General features: G+C 44.8%; 2 protein-coding genes across 4 annotated transcripts in view; one reads left to right on the forward strand and one right to left on the reverse strand.

The window, feature by feature from the left end:
• Nucleotides 1-4,904, forward strand: part of TMOD1 (tropomodulin 1) — a 26,236-nt gene extending 21,332 nt beyond the window's left edge. For all 3 annotated transcript variants that reach the window (XM_069000791.1, XM_069000789.1, XM_069000790.1), the window contains exons 7-10: nucleotides 136-243; nucleotides 1,772-1,915; nucleotides 2,369-2,513; nucleotides 4,452-4,904. In XM_069000791.1, the coding sequence (XP_068856892.1) occupies nucleotides 136-243; nucleotides 1,772-1,915; nucleotides 2,369-2,513; nucleotides 4,452-4,516 (462 nt within the window). In that variant the 3' untranslated portion in view covers nucleotides 4,517-4,904. The remainder of the gene's footprint in view (nucleotides 1-135; nucleotides 244-1,771; nucleotides 1,916-2,368; nucleotides 2,514-4,451) is intronic.
• TSTD2 (thiosulfate sulfurtransferase like domain containing 2) lies at nucleotides 4,887-19,069 on the reverse strand. The gene is made up of 9 exons (XM_069000788.1): nucleotides 18,968-19,069; nucleotides 18,584-18,888; nucleotides 17,577-17,685; nucleotides 15,811-15,936; nucleotides 13,799-13,904; nucleotides 12,451-12,569; nucleotides 11,658-11,816; nucleotides 10,594-10,732; nucleotides 4,887-9,274 (listed from the first exon to the last, which is right to left on the reverse strand). The coding sequence occupies exons 1-9, from the start codon at nucleotides 19,067-19,069 to the stop codon at nucleotides 9,015-9,017; spliced, it is 1,425 nt and encodes a 474-aa protein (XP_068856889.1). The 3' UTR covers nucleotides 4,887-9,014.
• Between the last annotated feature and the right edge of the window lie 36 nt (nucleotides 19,070-19,105).

The following is a 19,105-nucleotide window of genomic DNA, read 5'->3' on the forward strand; positions in this document are numbered from 1 at the left end:
AACCCCTTCCTGAATTACTTCAGTGCATTTGGTGATTTGACCTTGATGAGAGTTAAAAGTATCTTTTAAATGTATTGCATATTCATTGCACACAGATGATGGCCTAACACATGCTTTCTGTGTTTCTTGTCACAGAATATTCCCATACCAACTTTAAAAGCTTTTGCAGAAGCACTGAAAAACAACACGTACGTGAAGAAGTTCAGCATAGTTGGGACACGGAGCAATGATCCTGTTGCTTTTGTAAGTACTGTGAGCTCATCGTCCCAGTGTTGTGACAGGAGCTGTTCTTGGGCCAGGTATTTCCGGCATTACTGACTGACTGCTTCAGCACCTTGTGTTGGGTTTGGCACATTTCACACCTCTGGCTGTTTGGTGCAGGTGCTTCAGTTTCAGGAGCACTAGTGGAAGCCAGCAACAGACAGGCTTTGGTTCCTTCACTTCATTTTTCATCTGTGGAGATTTCAGGGTGTAGTCCTTTAATCCATGCAGTTTCCTATTTGTCCTCTAGGATCTCTTGGAAAAGGAGCGTGAGACAAGAACCGGTGACCTAGTGGCATTTTCTAAAAGCAGTTTGTCTCTCTCTGTGGAGATTTGTTTCTGTTGGTACAAAGGTGTGCCCACCTGCTGCTCCCCCCACATGTCTGTTCCAGCTCTCTCTCCTGTATTCTTTGTGCAGACGTGTGCAGAAGCAGGGTCTCCTCATGCATGGCCTGTGTAGGTGATAATGGGAATTTCTGGCTGCTGTGAGTGATCTTAAGTATCAGTGGGGACACAGAGAGGAGCCAGCCGTTCTGCCTGGTCTTCGTGCTGCCTTCCAGGCTGCATCTTCGCATCTTTCTCCAGCACCACTGCAGTCAGTTTTTGCTCTTAGTCACCCAGGTTACCCCTGCCTACGTCCCCAAACACACACATGTGTGCACACCACTTTCCTGATAGAAAAGTAAGCTTTCTTGAGGGTAGGTACTGCTCTTAAATTATTTCAGGCACTCTGGACTGGGGAAAAGCCCTGTGCAGACAGGACAAGTGCTGTCTGAAAGCTTGAGGGGTGCTGTGCTGGGCTAGGAGAGCTGTGGGGCTAAGTGCTGTGGGTACAGGTCAGCTCTGCCATGTGTGCATCACCTTCTGGTCCTTCTGTTTCATGGTGTAAATGGATCCTCCCTTGCAGTTTGTATGAAGTGACATGATCTGATCAGGTCTGGGACATTATGAGCATTCCAGCCACTTCCACCTCACCCACTAAGGGAAGCAAAAATGATTGATACGGTTGTGATGCTGCTTGGGGGAGGACACCTTGGATGTGGAGCATCCCTTGTTGTTAAGACAGATGCTCCTCTCTCCGCGTGTTGTAATGGGAAGCATCTCAACCCTGTGCAGTGCAGGCAGGGACTCATCAGAATGGAGGCAGGGCCAGTGCAGGCCAGCATCCTTGTCATGACCGTGCTGGCTTTAGAAGAGGGACAGATGAAGCTGTCACAGGGCAGCTGCAGGTGTGGACTGTCACCTTTTGGGGTCGCCCCAAGTGTTTGTCCATGCAAGGTTTTGCTGTGGCCTTCAGCATGCTCATGTTCAAGAATTCCCCTGCAGCAGCAGGGAACCCCTTCACAAACAGCACTTCCATCTGGTGGCAGTGAAAACTGCTTAGCAGATGTTTCATGTGGGATCCTCCCGGAGTCCTCTGGAGGTGAGGGGAGCTGAAGCCCTGCTGCCCTGCGGTGCTCTGCCCCTGCCTGTCTGACTGCCAGCTCTTTCTGCCCGCCTCTGTCCACAGGCCCTGGCAGAAATGCTGAAGGTCAATAACACACTGAAGAGCCTGAATGTGGAGTCAAACTTTATTTCCGGGTCAGGGATCCTGGCTATTGTCGAAGCACTTGAGGGTAACACGTCGCTTGTGGAGCTGCGCATTGACAACCAGGTAAAGCATGTGTGGGTGACAGCTCTGGTCAGGTGAACGAGGCCTGCGTGTGGGGAGCTGAGTGTGCTGTGGTACAGAGGCTGGGGCAAGTGTAGCTCCCTGAGAAACCCAGAGCTTGAAGTGGCTGAGCTGTGGGGAGCTCGGAGACAGCGGACTGGGAGACAAAACTCCTGGTTTCTGCAGATGTCCATTAGCTGCTAATCTGTCCAAGAAATAAAAGACTTTGGACAAAGGGAGTTGTGGGAATGTCTGCAGGGGGAGTTGGAGCTGCTGGGTTGTGGCATGTGTACAGGAATAGGCCAGCAGTTCGTTTTACCAGCTCCAAGTCAGAAATGTCAAATGAACCACAGGTCCAGAGAAAGATCTGCAATCTCCACCCCTTCCCTCTAAGTGCTTGCTCTGAATCACCCTCTAGCCTGAACAGCTTGCTTTTCTGTTTTCTGTTTTCAAAAGAGTCAACCCTTGGGCAACAAAGTAGAAATGGAAATCGCGAATATACTGGAAAAGAACACCTCCCTCCTGAAGTTTGGGTACCATTTCACTCAGCAAGGTCCCCGGCTTCGTGCCTCCAATGCCATGATGAATAACAACGACCTGGGTGAGTGAAGCTGGCTGCAAGCCAGGAAGCATGGGAATGTCCTTCGGGCAATTGCTGGTGGGATTAGGGCAGAACTGCTCACGTTGAAGATGTGCATGAATTAGAATGTGGGTCTTGAAGGGCCTGATGATGCTTTGCCCCTCAAGGAAGAAGGCAGCCTTCACCAACCGGTTCCTTAATGCAGCTGCTGCCAGCCAGGCAGTGTTTTTTGCAGTAACAGTGGGAATTGTTGGGAAAGAGCAAGAGCTGCTAATGTGGTTCAGTACAGCTTGTGATACAGCATGTGGCACATGGGTTATGAGCTGCTAGCATTTGTAGTTCCTGCCAACTGCGTGTCTTCCTCCAGCTTCATTCCCACTTTAACAAGGAGATGAAAAGTAGTAGAGTTGAACTTCGACAGCAATAAGATTTGGCCCATCCCCTTCAGCAAAACAAACTGGAACTGTTTGTAGGGATATGTGGGAAGCCACGTGGCTTATGAGTTATCTGTGTACCCTCAATGAAGTGATCAGAAATGCTTGTGAAGCAAAATGCAGGCAAGTCTGCAAACTGCCATTTTAGCCAAAGCACGTGACAGAGGCTTTCCATTGCTTGGCTACAAGCTGCTGTAGAGCACAGGAAACCAGGCCAGCAGAGCAGTGCTGAATGCAGCTAACACACCCACCACGCTGTACTCGGCAGCTGTCTTATCTAGGCAGATGATAAATTTGTTGTGTTTTAAAAACAAATGAAAAAAATCCATCTTGCTTTAGCCAGCACTGTCCTCCTAGGAAGCACAGCCAAGCACAGGGGTATGAGCCAGTTCTTCACAGATTACACAAAATACTCAGTACTCAGTGAGTTCACTGGGTATCTGTTCTGCCTGTGGTTGCATTCCTGGTCACTCGAGCACTGCACTGGGAAAGACTTTCTGTCCTTTCAAACAGAGCATGATTTTTAATGACTCTGCAGCACCTGGCATTCAAAATAATCAGCTCAAAGATTTAAAATCTAGTATTTTGATTGTTCCTGCTGTTAAGGGGATGAATTCACAACTTGCCTTCCATGTAAGAGTTGTGTATTTTGCCTTTTTGACCACTAAGATCTGCATTTTTTTGTCTGATTTGGTTGTTTGCAGCTCGTATTCATCGGTCTGATGGTCTCTGGCAATAGCATCTCAGCTCTACACCTGGACAATGTATAAGTAAAGAAAACCTTTATTTTCCTCCCTATCAGCAATAGCCCTCTGCTTCTGTGCTCCACTCCAGTGTTCTTGCCTATCAACTGATGCTACCAGAACATGGTTTTGGTGCCATAGCTTCTGATCCCTAAGATACTCTGTGTGAACTGACTCTGAAGGCTTTCATCTTCATCCTCATGAGCTAACCTCTGCATTCTCTTTATACATTTTGTTCTGGTTTTTTTTGCACACCTTTCTTGAAAAGTCATGAGTGTAGGTGTCAAACAGGTGTAAATCAAGTTTTTAAGACAAGATATGAGACTGCTTTGACCATGTTAACCATGATCAGAGGACTGGAGCCCAGTGGCTTAGGATAAGGTTTTTTAAATTTTTTTTTTTGAAAAGGCAAATTTTTAATTTGAAAAACGAGCCAAGGAAAAACTGTGACATCTGTTTCCTGCTGTCTCTACATCAGTCAGATGATGCACTGGCCAAAATCCAGTTACAAACAGTGAAATACAATTAACTAGAGAATAAGGGAGGTAGGGCTGAAAGTAGCTTCTGGCCTTAAAAATTCATAGGGAGACAAACCTCATCTTCCTTGATTTTACTGTGAAAGGCTGTGCCTGCTGCTTAAAGCAGGAATTCAGCAGCTGATGCTATCCTGTTTCTTTCCTGGCAGAAAGTACATCTCTCAGCTCCTTCTACAGCTATTAAGGCAAGCCTCCATCCACATTCTCCCATTGCCATGACTGACTCCTCTTTCTCTTCTTTTTCAGTGAGGAAGAGAAGACTTGCAGAGGTGAATGGGCCTATTTTTCCCAAGTGCAGAACTGGAGTGTAGTTCCTGGCTATGGAGGTCGTTCCCGGTGATCTGTGCTGCACTGTGGAAATCTAAAGGCAATAAGTGCCTTGACAGAGTATTTGTGGTGCCTCTGTTCTGTTTTATGCACTAACAGTTGAAGTTAAATAGTGGCTGTAGTTTTTATGAAGATTTTATCCAGTAGGACTGTTGATGTTTTCTGTAGAGTTGGAAACTATTCAAGCCAACGTGTCAATTTTATGCAACCTCAGTTTAGAGTACAATCCAGTGTTAAAAGGGGATTAATTTTTCTATAAACTTGCTGCACGGTGTTTCATGAAGTTAGGATGTGGTATGCATGAGTGAAAGATACAATTGTTGCACACAAATTATAGAAGTATTAAAAAAATACTTTATTTTTTTTTTCAAAGTTGATCTCAAGTAACTATAGAGGAGTAACTAGTTTAACAAGCACTTCTAACATCTGGAAACATGGCTAATTTCAAGAATTGTGAATTACAATTTTTTACCAACCTTTACTGAATCATTTAATTTGAGATGCGGTTTCAAATGCATCCCGATGTTTCTTAGAAAAAACTGATCTCCACCCCCTGATTAAATGGAACTTAAGGCCACCAAATATTAAACAGAGTCTCAAAAATCAAGTGGTTTAGATGGGTCAATATCCTTCAATCCCAAGCAAATCCTAACCCCCAGAGATGGCCAAACTAATTGGCAAAGTCTCTTCTATTCCCCACTCCTTTCAGTTTCCTAATGTTAAAAGTGTTTGTCCAGATATTCACTGGAGACAGGTCAAATTCTCTCCCTTTCCTGTTTTGTCTAGATGCCCATGTCCATTAATTAAATTTTGTTCTGCTAGGAATTACTTCTTTTACTGCTGTTCCTTATGTCCACATAAATGCAAGAATAAATGTTGTGCTCTAGAAAAGCTGTGAAGCAAAATACCCTGAATCTGAACTTACACTAGATATGATCTCACAGCTTTTTGTCAGTCTCCAGTCATCATCTAGCCTGGGAGGAATTCTCCACAGGCATGTGTATCTCCTAGAGCTGCAGTCTGTAGGACTGGACCCAGCAGATCCAAAACTCCCACAATTAATGTGGGTGGGATCCTGCTCAGTAGGAAGTCTCCGTGGAAGACGCATTGCTGTACTGAAACCTTAATCTTGGGTGGATGACACATCCTATAAAATATTCTCTCTTGCTAGAAATCTGCCTTTAAATGTCTGTTGAGGAGTGAAGTTTTTCAGCCTTTTACATACATTCTGGCAAAAGTCCCACAGATTTCTTCAGAGCTTGTACACAAACACCACTGATGATTTAGCTCTGACCAGCAAAGCAGAGAAACACTATTTAGCAATGTGGGAAACACACTTGTTGCTCTTCAAATCTTAATAAATGTGCCTGTGGTGTCATATAAAATGCTTCACTATAGCTTGTTTCCTTCACTGTGCAAGTTCTGTATCAGAAAATGAATGTGAAAGAAAAATACTTGAAAACATATTAAAATGAAAAAAACTGGCAGACTTAAGAAAGTACTTTCTTCTATGTGCACTGTGAAGACTTTGCAATGACCAACTCAATCATCAAATCAGAGCCACACAGTTTCAGCTGAGCCATCCAGTCAGATTTGCATGACACAGGCTCACCTCTTCTCTTGGTTTCAGAATGTAAATGAATCTTATCCTGGAAAATCCTGGTGGTACTAAGAAACACAGACATGCAAGGAGATGCAGCTGCAGACCAGGAACACGACCATGGGATACTACTACAACCCTTAAAAAAAAAAAAAAAAAGAGGCGAGAAGAACTTTGTCCTATGTTTCACTGTAGCAGCATCCAAATTAACAATGCAGCCCAAAGGTATCTGAAGCTGTCAGGATCATTCCGGGTTCCTTGGCTTAACTCACAGAGCTGTTTTGCTGCAGGATGCATCTGACAGCTGAGGGCGGTGCAGCAGAGACAGGTGGTGCTGAGGCATCAGGCCATGTGGTGAAAGGCTTTAAGCTGTGCAGCAATGGAGCTACAAAATGGTGATACTTAAGAGCAAATGTATCCCTGTTTGGCCCAGCAGCTCTCCAGGAAAGGGGAGGAAAAGCCATCTGACTTTTCCTCCTGTGACTGCAGCATCTGGAAGTCACAGCCCATCCTGCTGAAAATTCTTCCCTCTCCTGGAGCTCATGTGCCTTCTTTCAGGCATTACCACTGAGATGCCTGGATGCCAACACACAGCTTTTCACTTGGCAAGTCCTTATTTGTATAAATCTGACAAAACTAACCCAGAAAACAGGCCAGAGAGCCCTTATGGGCTAGCTTGCAAGAAGCAGGCTAAGAATGTCTCTTAGACCCCTCTCTGCAGCAGAGGTAACATGGCTTTATGGGACTCCGTCTGTACATCTCAAATCCTTCTCCTCCCTTGCCTTAGTGCAGCAAGGACCAGAAGAGAGCTCATGGCTCCCCTGTGCCTTTGAGGTAGAATCTCCAGCTGCTGAGGAGCTCTCAGGAGAACTGTACCTTGTAGCCAGGTCTACCATGTAGCAGACTAGCTAGGTTTCAGTGTTTATCTCTGCAGAATTAAGCACCTCCAACATAACACGTGAAGTGTATTTGTGCAGTACTTAAAAAATTATAATGGAAGCACTAAAGGTTATTTATCATAGATGTTTCAGAAGTTTACATATAAAATACAGTTGTTGCCATCCTGTACTGATAAGTGATACAGAAACAACATTACAAATTGATTACAGCGTTACAGACCTGCTGATAAGACTGAATTACAACATTGTGTTCTTTTTAGCCTAACACAGGAAGATCCCATCAGTGCTCTAGACCAGACCTGCAAGTAGAGCTTGCATGTTTCTTCACAAATACTCCAGTCCTCAAAACCACAGAGGTTAATCAGACTTGTGCTGAAGGTGTCTACTGATGGGAATTCTCCAATTTCTTCTCAAGGATTGGTTGTTCAGAGATTTACTATTAAGTACTATCTTAGAAAGATTCCCAAAGGAAATATTCCTAAGCTTCACGGTTTTGCCTCATTAATGAAATTGTCCTGAGGACAGTTGATTTCATGGTAGCAATACTGGAAGCAAGAAGAAATGTTTGTCATGGGTTTAATGGAACCAATGCCCATGTATTTAAGTTGCTAGTCAAGCCAACAATGAGGCCTTGCTGAATTAATAGCACCATGGGAGAAAGTTACAATCTATATGAAAATAACATATCCCTGTTATTAAGCAACTGCAGAAACCTAAAAAACTGTTTTCTTGCTTTTAAAATCATTTGCCAGTAAAAAAAACCCCAAACCCAGTGACTTTGATGTCCTAATGACTTAATGTTTAGTTCCCAGAATGACAGTAAAGTTCAAAGACATTTTTCTGTCAAGACACATCTTCCACACTATTAATAAATCCTTTCTGTACATTCTACAGCATCAGGCACACAAAACAGCACGTGGGGCAGTATTTTAAGCTCATCTGCTGTAGGTCCCTTCAAAGACAATTTCTCCACTGACAGGTGCTGGAAATTGCATAAACATCTTGCAGCTTTTAAAAAACTTAACTCATGTTTAAAAAGCACAAATGCTCCCCAGAACTTGAATTATTTAACTTCGATAAAGGATCTTGCAGTCTTCTCATAGCTGTTGCTGACATTTATGCACACATGCATCACTTCCAGTACCATGATGCCCGTATTTTGACAGTCTCTGTGCTCCCCTCTTTGTGTGCCTGTTTCAACATGCTTCAAGCTGTCAGGTTTTTTTAGTGCAAGCAGAGCTGAGCCCTGCATATTTCATACACTGACAAGTTGAGGGGAAAAAACAGTTCCCAGGGAGACTGAGCACTGGAAAGAAGACTGGGTTTTCTGTTCATCCTACAGGTCACAACTAGTATGGCTGGGCAAACAGTATCTCTGGGCCTTTGCTCCAGCTCCTTCAGCCAGTTTAGAGGAGAGTTAAGTCAGTAATTTCAGGTAACTTTGCCTTGCTTCTCACTGGTATAAAGCAGGAGATGCAGATAGATGGTGTGCATGTGGAATATATCTTCAGGATCTAATCTGGGCACATACCTACACCAAATTAATAAATCTGCTGTTTGCACACCTTACTACAAGCTGTTGAAGCAGATGCATGATCCTTGGAGAGGTCAGACAGGTTGATCTCCATGCAGGAAGAAAAAAATTGAATTGTTCTTAAGTTGCTTCAGTTTCTTTTGAATTGTGAGCAGCTCTGTCATGTTGCAGATACTCTGCTCCAAAATCCCCACAGTAAAGGCCACACTACAAGACTGTACCCAGGGAGAGTAATCCTGTAGTGCTGGTGATGGATTGGGCACTCTGGTAATTTACAGGCAAGTAATGGATGGTTTTGAGGGCATACTCTATGTTTAAAGGCAGCATATGAACAGGACTTTCCAAGCCAACATATTTTTGTAATTTCCAAACCTAACTGATTAGCAAATAGAGATCTGGTTACGGAAGCCCTTCACATGAGCACATGCCAGATTAGCCAATAAAACAGCTTAATCTTTCCCTGTGCCCAGCATCCTTGGTGAGACATTTTCAATTGGTACCCTTGGCCGTCTCCTTGTACACTCACATTCCTCCTTAAGTGTCTGTCCTGAAGCCCTTGAAGTCACCTTGAGCTCCTTCTCTTGACAAACAGGACAGCAAGCTGTAAGACCTTTGTTGCAACAACTTGGACACGTCAGGACAAGCTGCCGGCAGTGCTGACTGGAACAAAGTTTATACTGGTCCCACAGCACCCCACAGTATCTGCATGCTGGAGGGAGGAGGAAAATAAGTTAATACCCATACTGGTCTGACTGTTCCCTTGCAGAGGGCTTGCCAAGGCAGCAGGGGGTTGCCAGCTCTCATTTAAGTGGCTATTGTCTTGCAGGTTTTTAATTCCTGTTTAGCTTGATCTTCTAGAAGCTAGTTCATTTTAAAACACCTTTTTTACATACTTAAGACAGTTTTCTCTCTGGAAAAGAAGAGAGTGCTCACCACTGCTTTCTCTAGTTCTGAACAGACAGATTTAGAGATTCTTACTGCCAAGAGAAAAAGAAAGACATGCAGGTGGTAACTGAGCCAGTAGGCAGGAATGTCACCTGCCGGTGAAGGGGATGCTATGGAACTTCCTTCCGTCTACAAGCAATGGCTTGTGTAGACAGAGTGCCATTTGCAGTCCTGGTAAAGTCCTTCCAGAACACCACAGGTTTTAACTCCTTTAACTGAAAACTACAGCCCAGTTTAGCTGTACCACCAAGAAGGTGGATACCCCTTGAAACTTCCGTAGGGATGGCTGTGATGTATCCAGAGTGTGTTCTGTTTCCACGCCAAGTCAGGGGCCCTTCAAGATGTATAGAGTAATTGCAGAGGAGGAATGGGGGTTATACTTGAAAAGTTACCAACTCAGAGTAAAAACAGCACTGTTTCCTTAGAGCTAGAGCTAAATTCCAGCTACTTCTTGTGCCTGGCAACTGGTAGCAAAATAAGAGATTACTTAATTTCCAGCAACTGAAGAGCAATCGCAGCCAGAAAATCAGGCAATGTTCTTAACTTCAACTAGAGGCCACTGAAATTCTACTGGATATTGAATTTCTTAAGCATGAAAATAACAAAGTGCCATAGAGTATAGTGCCACTACTCTCCCAATACCTGGCAGTCTTTGTTGATATTCTATGAGACGATTGAAGCAGAGGACTGCTGGCAGCAGGAGAACTATTTAAAACTTTGGTCACTTGGCAAACCACAGTCTGATGAGCACTGTGGGCAACAAGCAGGTAACAACAGCTGTAGTGCTGGACATATGCCTCCATTGGTGCAGATGGCTCCTAAGAGAGCTATTCTGCAGGGAATACTTCCTTCTACTGCCCCAGTTTTAGTGAACTCTTGCTAGTGACCCCCTTTCCTCTCATTTCTGTTTTACGTGTTAAAGCCATAGAGTTGATAGTCATCATGAGAAGTGACAGCACTACAAGATCAAACCAAGTGTGAGGAAGAACTACACAGGCCAGTTTGGCTGTCCCTATCCTGCACACCTCTGGAAATGATTGCAATAGCTTCCCAGCCTTCTGCACTTACATTATCTAGTCCTACCTGAGATGATATCTTCATTGGAACAAATGGCGTAACGATCATCAAATACAAACAGCTTCCCCCTGTAGAATCCATCTGGAAACTCTTCTAGGTACTTGTGAATTCCACCTTTTAGCTGGTAAACCTCTCTGCACACTGCCTGTTTAAAGCATATTAGCAGAAAAGCTGAAGGAGACGCCAGCAGTGGCGGTGTGCCAGAGTTCCCAAAGCAAATGTTGTAAATGCCAGGGGTCAGTGAAAAGCAGCAGCCTCTCAGTGACCATCAGATGACACCATGTGCAGCCATAGCTCTGGGCAGTGCCACCAGGGAGTACTGGGCAGCTTCACAATGCTGCCTTGTTGGCATGAACCCAACTCTTCATTTAATGTTATACTCAAAAGAAGCTGGTAACCTCCTCACCTGAGGAAGGTTTGCTGCATCACAGATCTAATGCTTTTGAACCCCCATGAGCTGCTGCTTATTATTCTGTTTTTATTTAGTTAGCTGTTAGGAAAAGCAGAATTTCACAGGGTTCACATTAATGCAGTGGGAAAAAGAAACCCAAGGTTTAAATCTCTGGAGAACCTTTGTGTTCTGTTCCCTTGATCCTTGAGAGAAGGATCCAGGAGAGGAGTGGGATGGAAAGCACAATTAGAACAATGCACCGTGCTGGATTTAGTTCCACAACACTGGGGAAAGCACTGACTGGATAATTTTCACCACGCTGAGATGCTCAAGCTGTGCAGTAATGACCACAGAGCATAACCTAGACAGTCTGTGGAAACACTGCGGAGTGTTTTCAAGCCCTCCTGTAACAGTCCTACAAATACCTCTTCTCAGGAAATGGGTTATGTAATTATTTTCACTGCTGTGACACTAGTCCACGCAGGTCAGACTGAGCCACATTGAACTATCCAGGTCCTTGACAGACAGCATGAGACAAGCACGTGTCAGAAGCATTTATCTCCCCACCTGCACATTCGGTAGTTTGTGCACAGTAAGAATTCACCAGCAAGACAAAAGACAGGTGCCCTTAAAGCAGCCTCAACCCCCCAACACTTGTGCCCTCAGAATGACATCTTACCTTGCTCCTGAGGTAAGCAGAGCCTCTTTCACAACGAATCCCTCCGGTGCAGTACATCAGGACACGCTTATCTTTAAAAAGCTCCAGGTTTTCATCTACATAGCTGGGAAAATAGCTGAACTTCCTGATATCTGGAGCCAGACAGCCCTGGAAGTGTCCCTGCAATTACAAGAGATGACCACGCAACTGGTTACAAGCACTGTTACTGGTAAGGTCTGTGCCTCAAACTAGAGGAAGTGACAAAACTTTGGGCCGGAATACTCAGCTCACTGCAGCTGTTTTAGGCAGCTCCTCAGCCGCATTTATGCATCAAAACATGTTAAAATCTGTAGGAGGATTCTGGACACAGCAAGTCTCCTTGTTGAAACAAAGAAGAGAGAGCTAAGCAGAACTGTCAGAGAGAGGACAAACCACAACAGTGCATGAGAGGTGGTGGTTGTGACAGCAGGATGCCCCTGTTCTTTCTGACAGATGGGACAAGACAAAAAAATGCTGAAAAACATCCCTGCAAATTATGCTACTTCAAACATCCACGCTCATATTGTATGGACCACTTCATTTTCTTCCTGCCCCACACCGTATAAGCACTTGGCCAGGCAGGCTCCATGCTGAGTTGCTGGGCAGGTCCTCTACTGGTTGTGTCTAATATTCATCACTAAACTGCACTCTGTACACATTACGGTCAATCTGGAGTATGTAATCTCTTCTAACAGTAAGGTTACACCCTCACAATCGTAAATACTTCACCCCAGCACCTGTAATACACTGCAAGAAGCAGGCAAGCAGCACTTACTATTTTACTTTCATAGAAGTTCCTACAGTCCAGCAAGATGGTATCGCTTTGTCCTTGACTGGCCTGAGACAAATACTGTTCTACTTCTCTATGAAATTCCTGAGGGGATAAATGGATTCCTTTAACAAAATAAAACAAAACAAAAAGAAAAAAAAAGAGGGAGGGGAGAAGAGAAGTGAGAAGCAGAACTACGAAACAATGTCACGTATGAGATCACTGATCCAGATTCTCCTCAGATTTCCAAACAAAAATTTTTTGTGATTGTTCACAGACTTTTCATCCCAACTCAATCAGCCAAGTTTATCCATGACAGAAAACACAACACTGTTCACATGACAGAAGAAGCAGCAGACAGGTACCTATCTCTATGACCTTTTGTTGCATCCCCCTGGCTACTCTTACAGTTGTAGAAGAGGGAGTGACATGTTCCCTTTGCTCATCTGTCATTACATTTGGAGGTGCAGAAATACAATTTTTAAAATTAAACTCTTCTTGATAACAATGGAAAATTGCCATATATATGTATTACTTTCAGTACAACTTCAATTTACAAAAAGTTTCTCAGCTTTCAGGGCTTAGGACTTCTAATCTATTGAAAAACTAAAAAGCTCCACCAGCAAAATCCTTTACCTTTTATAAAAAATACCCCTACAAGCAAACTGCCAGAGTAATAGGAACCATCTCCATAAAATGCTGCAAAATAAGAGGAAAAGGGGAAAAAAAGGAAAGAAATACCCAAACATACATCCCACAAACTACCAAAAAATGGGAGCAAAAAAATAACTGTCTTCCAAATCCACAAAAAGATGCTGTAGAAGTTTGGCACCAACAAAACCTCCTGGTGGAAAAAAAAGCCCAAAGCTGCTCTGTTATTTGCTGTTTGCTGTGCTCCTGCTTACCACCTACGTAAGCATCCTTACAGCAAATCCATAGCCAGGAACACCTAATCTGGCATAATCCATACTAAGCAGCTACAGGTAGCACAAAACAAATGCAGTCGGAGTTCATGCAGAACTTGGATCTGCTTAGCACAGAAGGCAGGAGTATGGCTGTTAGCTCCAAAACAAGTAAAGCCAAGTCAGCAGTCCCTACAAGGTAACTGCTTCATGTCACCTGAACTCTCCCACAAAATGGGAAGTTAATTCTGGAGTTTTCTGAGCCAGCCACACACTTAGCTAGCCAAAACCTGGGCCAGCAAATTCTCTGCAGCAGTAGCTTTTGACTACTAGATTTCTGTATCTATTTCTCCTGCGTCCTGGCCATTGTGCAAAGGGAAATTTTTTTGATGAAGGTATTTTACTCTTCACTCACCTCTCACTTGGGTTTATTTTTCATTACATACACTTACCAGTTTCCTTATAAGACACTATCTTTGGATCAATGCCCATAGGTACAATTTCCTTGAATACTCCAACGCGAAGGTCTGGGAAACAGTGAGCTCCTCCTGCACTGCTCTAGGAAATCAAACACAAAAACAATTCACTAAAATTTGCCTGGTGTCAAAATTATCCACTCACTTTCATTCTACAGCTCATTAGAATATGAGAACATCTTGGTTGCTGAGGGAAAGAAATGTCTCTCCTGCTGAAATCCACACTCTAAATCCTGAAGTTTAGGCAGTGGACCCCTAACACAACCTGGAGGACAGGTGTCTTAGGCCTGATGACTACTCTGCAGGTGAGACAGACAGCATTTGGTTGGAAGTGCAGGGATGTAGAACAAATCTTAGCCAGAAACATGTTACTAGCAGTTATCATCGTGAGAAAGTTGAGGCCCCTACAAAAGCATGCTGATCCTTACAGGAATATTAAATAACCTCCTCCAGTAGTGGATCATGCTGCCACATCTAGGCCCTGCAGTTCTCTTCATCCCTCTGGCACCCGACACAAGCACAGCTGTGCCTCCAGTGGTGACATGTGTGATGAGAACCGCAGTGTTCCTGGGTGTGAAGGAGACGTATGGGAGGTCAGCCAGGCACAAGATTTGTTAACAGTTGAGGCTGGCACCTCCCCCGCACCCCCCAAACTCAAGTGTGGGATTTCCTCTTCAGAAGTCCTGGTAAGCCCTGTTTTGGTAGGAACCCCCACTGCAGGCTACAAGGAGTGAGAATTTCTCCAGGGTTGAGCCTCAAACACAGCTTAGGCACCATCAAGAATAAAAACACTCAACGATAAGTGCAGTGCTGTGCAGCACTGTCCAGCTGTTATGGAAATCAGTCTGCCATAACTATAGTAGCCACTGGATATGTTCATAGTCCCAAGTATGGTCCTCACTCCCCTATCCCATGTCTTCATAGCACAGCAACCTGAAAGTCTCACTCACTCAGGTATACAGCATTCAGGAGGAACTGTGAGACGGCAAAACACCATAGTCCACTAATGCATGAACACTGATGCCCAGAGAGACCATGCAAGGCTGAAGGTTTTGCCAAGGTCAGGGTAAAATTCCATCCCTGTTCTGTTTTTCCATCTACATATGACTGTTACTAACACAATTCCTCTTGAAATTCAGCCAAGCATAACAGACACTTATAAAACTAGGACTGAATCATCACTGCAGCTCAACACAGAATTTGAGTTTCACAAGTTTCACTAACTTCTTTGATCTAGTTGCTTATGAAAAAATAATAGCACTCCCTGCAAATAAAACTGTGCGGAGAAGAGCTGCTGTTTAAGCAGCAGCTTTCTTTCCTTGCAGTGAAACCAGAACCTGCAGTGGTGGGCAGCCAAAGCCTACCAGAATGCTACGCAGTGCACCAGCCACTGCTGCCCTCACCATGTGAGGACAGCAATCAGTATGTATGCTCCAGCCAGGCACTAACTGGAGTAGGAAGAAACCTCTTGACAGTCCCTGTGTGTTTTCTCTGGAAGGTACTCAATCCATGGAACTGACGGTGCACCTATATGGACACCAAACCATACAGAACCTAAACCAGTAGGCTTCCAGTCAAGGATCTCAAATCAGGGTGAAGAGGACAGTGTGGAAAAACTTTGCTGGGCTAAGCATATGTTGTGATACCTGCTCAGTCTGGAGTAAATGCTTGTTGCAGAATGGCAGGGCTTAAGTACACTCCCTTATTCACCTGTACTGGGGGCTTTGCAGCTGCACCCATAGCTGCCAAAGCTTGTAGGAGCTGCTATCACTGCTCATGGAAACTGCTAATTCTGGTAAAACCCAGCAAAGATACCTAAACAAGGTATGGTTAAGATCCATTGACTTAGGTAAGTGCTGAGAGAGCAAAACTGCTAAGGCAGAAGTAATACTGTCAAGAAGGAATGTACTTATTTCTTGAAAATTAAATTGCCTGCATTATGTCTATGTATTGCCTGCAATGTCTATGTAAAAATTATTTTTTCATACCTTGAAATCCTCTTGACACAAAATGTTTTTGAACAGAGGCTGGGAAAGCATAACTTTAATGTAGAGACTGGTAGCTACTTTGCTTCCACCAACTGTCCCATTAATCCCTTCTGAAGCAACTCGTACCTAGAAGGCAAGAGGAGAAGCTGGGGCTGAGCTTTAGTTACAGCAAAACAGATCACAGTGAAATTGGCAAAATATGACTGGGTGACAAAAGGCAGGCACAGGAGTATGTTCAGAAAAGAGACTACTCAATAAGGAAGGAAAATATGGTTATACTGAAGTTGAACATAAAAGACAGTAAACAGAAAAAAACCCCAACAACCCCGTAATGACTTCTGAGCCATTTCAAAGGATCACATCAGGACAGTCAGAAGAGTCCATGCAATAAACAGAGAAATGCTGTATAAACAGAGAAATTGCTGTCTGCAAATCCTGCAGTCAGCATTAGAATTCCCACTGGAAGTTGCTTCAGAAAGAACAATAGGCTTGTGCCCCATGACTCACACAGCTAAAAAAGAGAATGTGAATATGCATAACATCATATCTAATATTAAATTTAAGATGAGTCATTTTATCTCCAGCACTGACAAATGAACAAAAGCTCTGAAGGAGGGGGGGAGGGGGAGAAGGGGGAAAGACTGAATATAAGAAGCAAGGAAAAAACCAACTGGTTGGGAAGGTAAATGCTATACCTGTCTTGGAGATGACATGAAAAAAAAGAAAGAAAAGAAACTCGAAAAAAATACCAACCACCAGGCAAGATAGCTGAGCAGAAAAAGCAGTGAAACCTATCAATTTTACCCCCAGACCTGTGCTGATGTCCCACTGGCAGAGAGCAAGAAGCTACTTAGGAAGACAAGTCACAGATAAGGAGCCTCCAACTCCAAGTTGCTTTCCTTCTCCCCATGGATAGTGTAGGAACATCAACTTTGCAAGGCTAAAATTCACCTTCTCCCAGAGCCCCCAGAGGCCACTGACACAAGCAACTCACATCCGTGGTGTAGCCTGCCAGGAATGAACAGACTGTGCAGAAATGAGAACTGCTATGCTGTGGTGTGGTCTAAGGTGTTGGTTGCTCTCACCTAATTCCCGACAGCATGGATTACAGCATGGTGTAGCCATTGTGACTGGGAGACCACTGTGCACTGAGGAGGGAGGATACAGGTGACCAGTGAGTGGAGCAGGCCCAGACCCATGCAATTCCTCCAGCTTGGCCATCAGGCTGTGTTGTGCTGCTCATGCCCTTTAGCCACAGGATACACCCAGCCTGCTACTGCTAACTGAGACACCTGCATGCAGCTCCCTGCTGACACCAGTGATTAAGTCACTTTTGTCTCCTTGCCTTTATCTAAAAGCACATCACGAATTTCTCATGTGAATATCCTTTCTGTTTGACAGCAGGAGTGATAAAAAGACTTTCCTGTTTCCATGTGTAACAGTGATGGAAATGGGGTAACCCTTGCAAGGACAGGGTCTGCATAGTGTCCTGTCTGTGAGGCTCACTCGATGCCACACAACTGAGGGTTCCCTGCACCAAAAAGGATAGAAGATGATCTGTAATTTTTTTTCTTTGTTGTATTAGGTCTTAAATAGAATTCTAAAAGATATTTTATGGAGTCTGAATGCCTCTCTTAACAGAATCATAACAGACTAGCACCTTCTGGTGCAAAACACACCTCGTTCTCCACATACCCCATCATCCTGCACTAAATAAAGATGTGGGGATTTTTCCTTAAGAATAAAACCATTGCTTAAAACCTTACCTTGCCAGTGAGATGTAGATGCTGACACAAAGCCTTTTGCCAAGCACAGAGCTTCTCTGGATCTTTCACCTCACAGTAACAGTAATAGAGAAGTACTTCTCCCACCTGGCTGCCCATAGCATGGCAAAGATAAGCAAATAGAAAACAGATGTTAAGAAAGAACAAAATTATACTATAAGCAGTAACCATTCAAAAAACAGACAATTTTCTTCTGGCAGACATGTGGAGAAAAAAAAAACACAAACAAACAAACTATAGACAGATTAGCACTGCTGGGTTTGATTTATTTCAAACAAAAGGAATATTAACTGAAGAAAGCTCCCACACTTCCAGTTCTCAGGACTGGTTACAAAATGAACTCTTCTGTGCTGCATGGGACATCACTGCCATTAGCCTACCATGTGCTTTCCTCACACACAGGACACAAGAATTGCTCACTTTTGTGCACACAAGCATCCCATTAAATGCTCACTTTTCCACAGTGGCATTTGAAACCTCAAGCACTTAAGCTATCTAAATTTAAAAAGTCAAAACTTTCTGTGAGATTGCATGTTGCTGCATTCTGTGCGGCACAGACTGAACTCTCTCCTAGTCAGAAACATTTTTGTGAAACAACTTCATAACTAAACGAGCCCTTAAGGAACCAGAACGAGCAGCAGAAAAGAACCTGTGCAGAGCACAACCTGCTGTTCTCTTTTCTGTTATGGTCCTTCCTTCCAGATCCAAGCTGTCAAGCAACACACCCATACCGGCCTGCTTTAACAGCGTGGGATGATATAACTCGGACAGTTCAATCCACTCTTTAAAATTGCAGTGCATCTAACTCCATATAAAAGATACCTAAAGAATCAGAAGAGCTAGAGGAATATTGGAGAAGACTCTTCTGTACATTACAAGTGTCGCTTGACTGAATCGCATAAGAAATACTACTAGCAGATGATCATGTAAAACGTGAGCAGCCAAATACCCCAGTCCTAGACCTTCAGAGCGGCGAGGGGCTTCCTTACCTTGTCAGATCATCATGGCTAACGTGGCTTGTGTCCGGGAGCGCCCAGGAGATCTCCGGGTTGCTGCAGGAGTGCCCGCTCGGCCGGGCCGCGCTGCCCGCGGGGCTGCCTCCGGCCTCCGCCGGCGCCGCACCGAGCCCTGCCTGCCGCCCGACGTCTCCGGAGTGGTGCAGAGCCACGTGCCTGTGGATGCCGGGCAGCTCCTCGAACGCCTGCCGGCAGCACCGCCACCGCACGCCCTCTCCGCCGCCGGGACACCGCGACGCGGCCGGCACCTCCTTGGCTTTGACGAACAGGGAAAAGGCCTGGAACGCACCGCAAGCGTCCGCGTTACCGAGGTTACCGCGCTCCCCGGCCCAGGCCCGGCGCCCGGCCCCGACCCACCTTCCGGCGGGCGGCCGCGCGCTGCTTCCTGCCCGCCGCGGCCCCCTCGGCGCTGCCCCGCGGCGAGCCCGGCCCGGGCGGCGCCGCCTCGCCCGGCACCATCTCCGCCTCTCGGCCGGCAAGCGCCCGCTCTCCTCC

Source organism: Aphelocoma coerulescens (assembly GCF_041296385.1).
Source record: "Aphelocoma coerulescens isolate FSJ_1873_10779 chromosome Z unlocalized genomic scaffold, UR_Acoe_1.0 ChrZ, whole genome shotgun sequence".
Taxonomy (NCBI): Eukaryota; Metazoa; Chordata; class Aves; order Passeriformes; family Corvidae; genus Aphelocoma; species Aphelocoma coerulescens.

Bases quoted from the DNA above. Each gene is read 5' to 3' on its own strand.
- TSTD2 (XM_069000788.1), bottom strand. From the start codon at position 19,069: ATGGTGCCGGGCGAGGCGGCGCCGCCCGGGCCGGGCTCGCCGCGGGGC. The intron at 18,889-18,967 runs GTGGGTCGGGGC...GGTGCGTTCCAG, and splicing joins GCGCGGCCGCCCGCCGGAAG to GCCTTTTCCCTGTTCGTCAA. The intron at 17,686-18,583 runs GTAAGGAAGCCC...TGCTATGGGCAG, and splicing joins AGCCATGATGATCTGACAAG to CCAGGTGGGAGAAGTACTTC.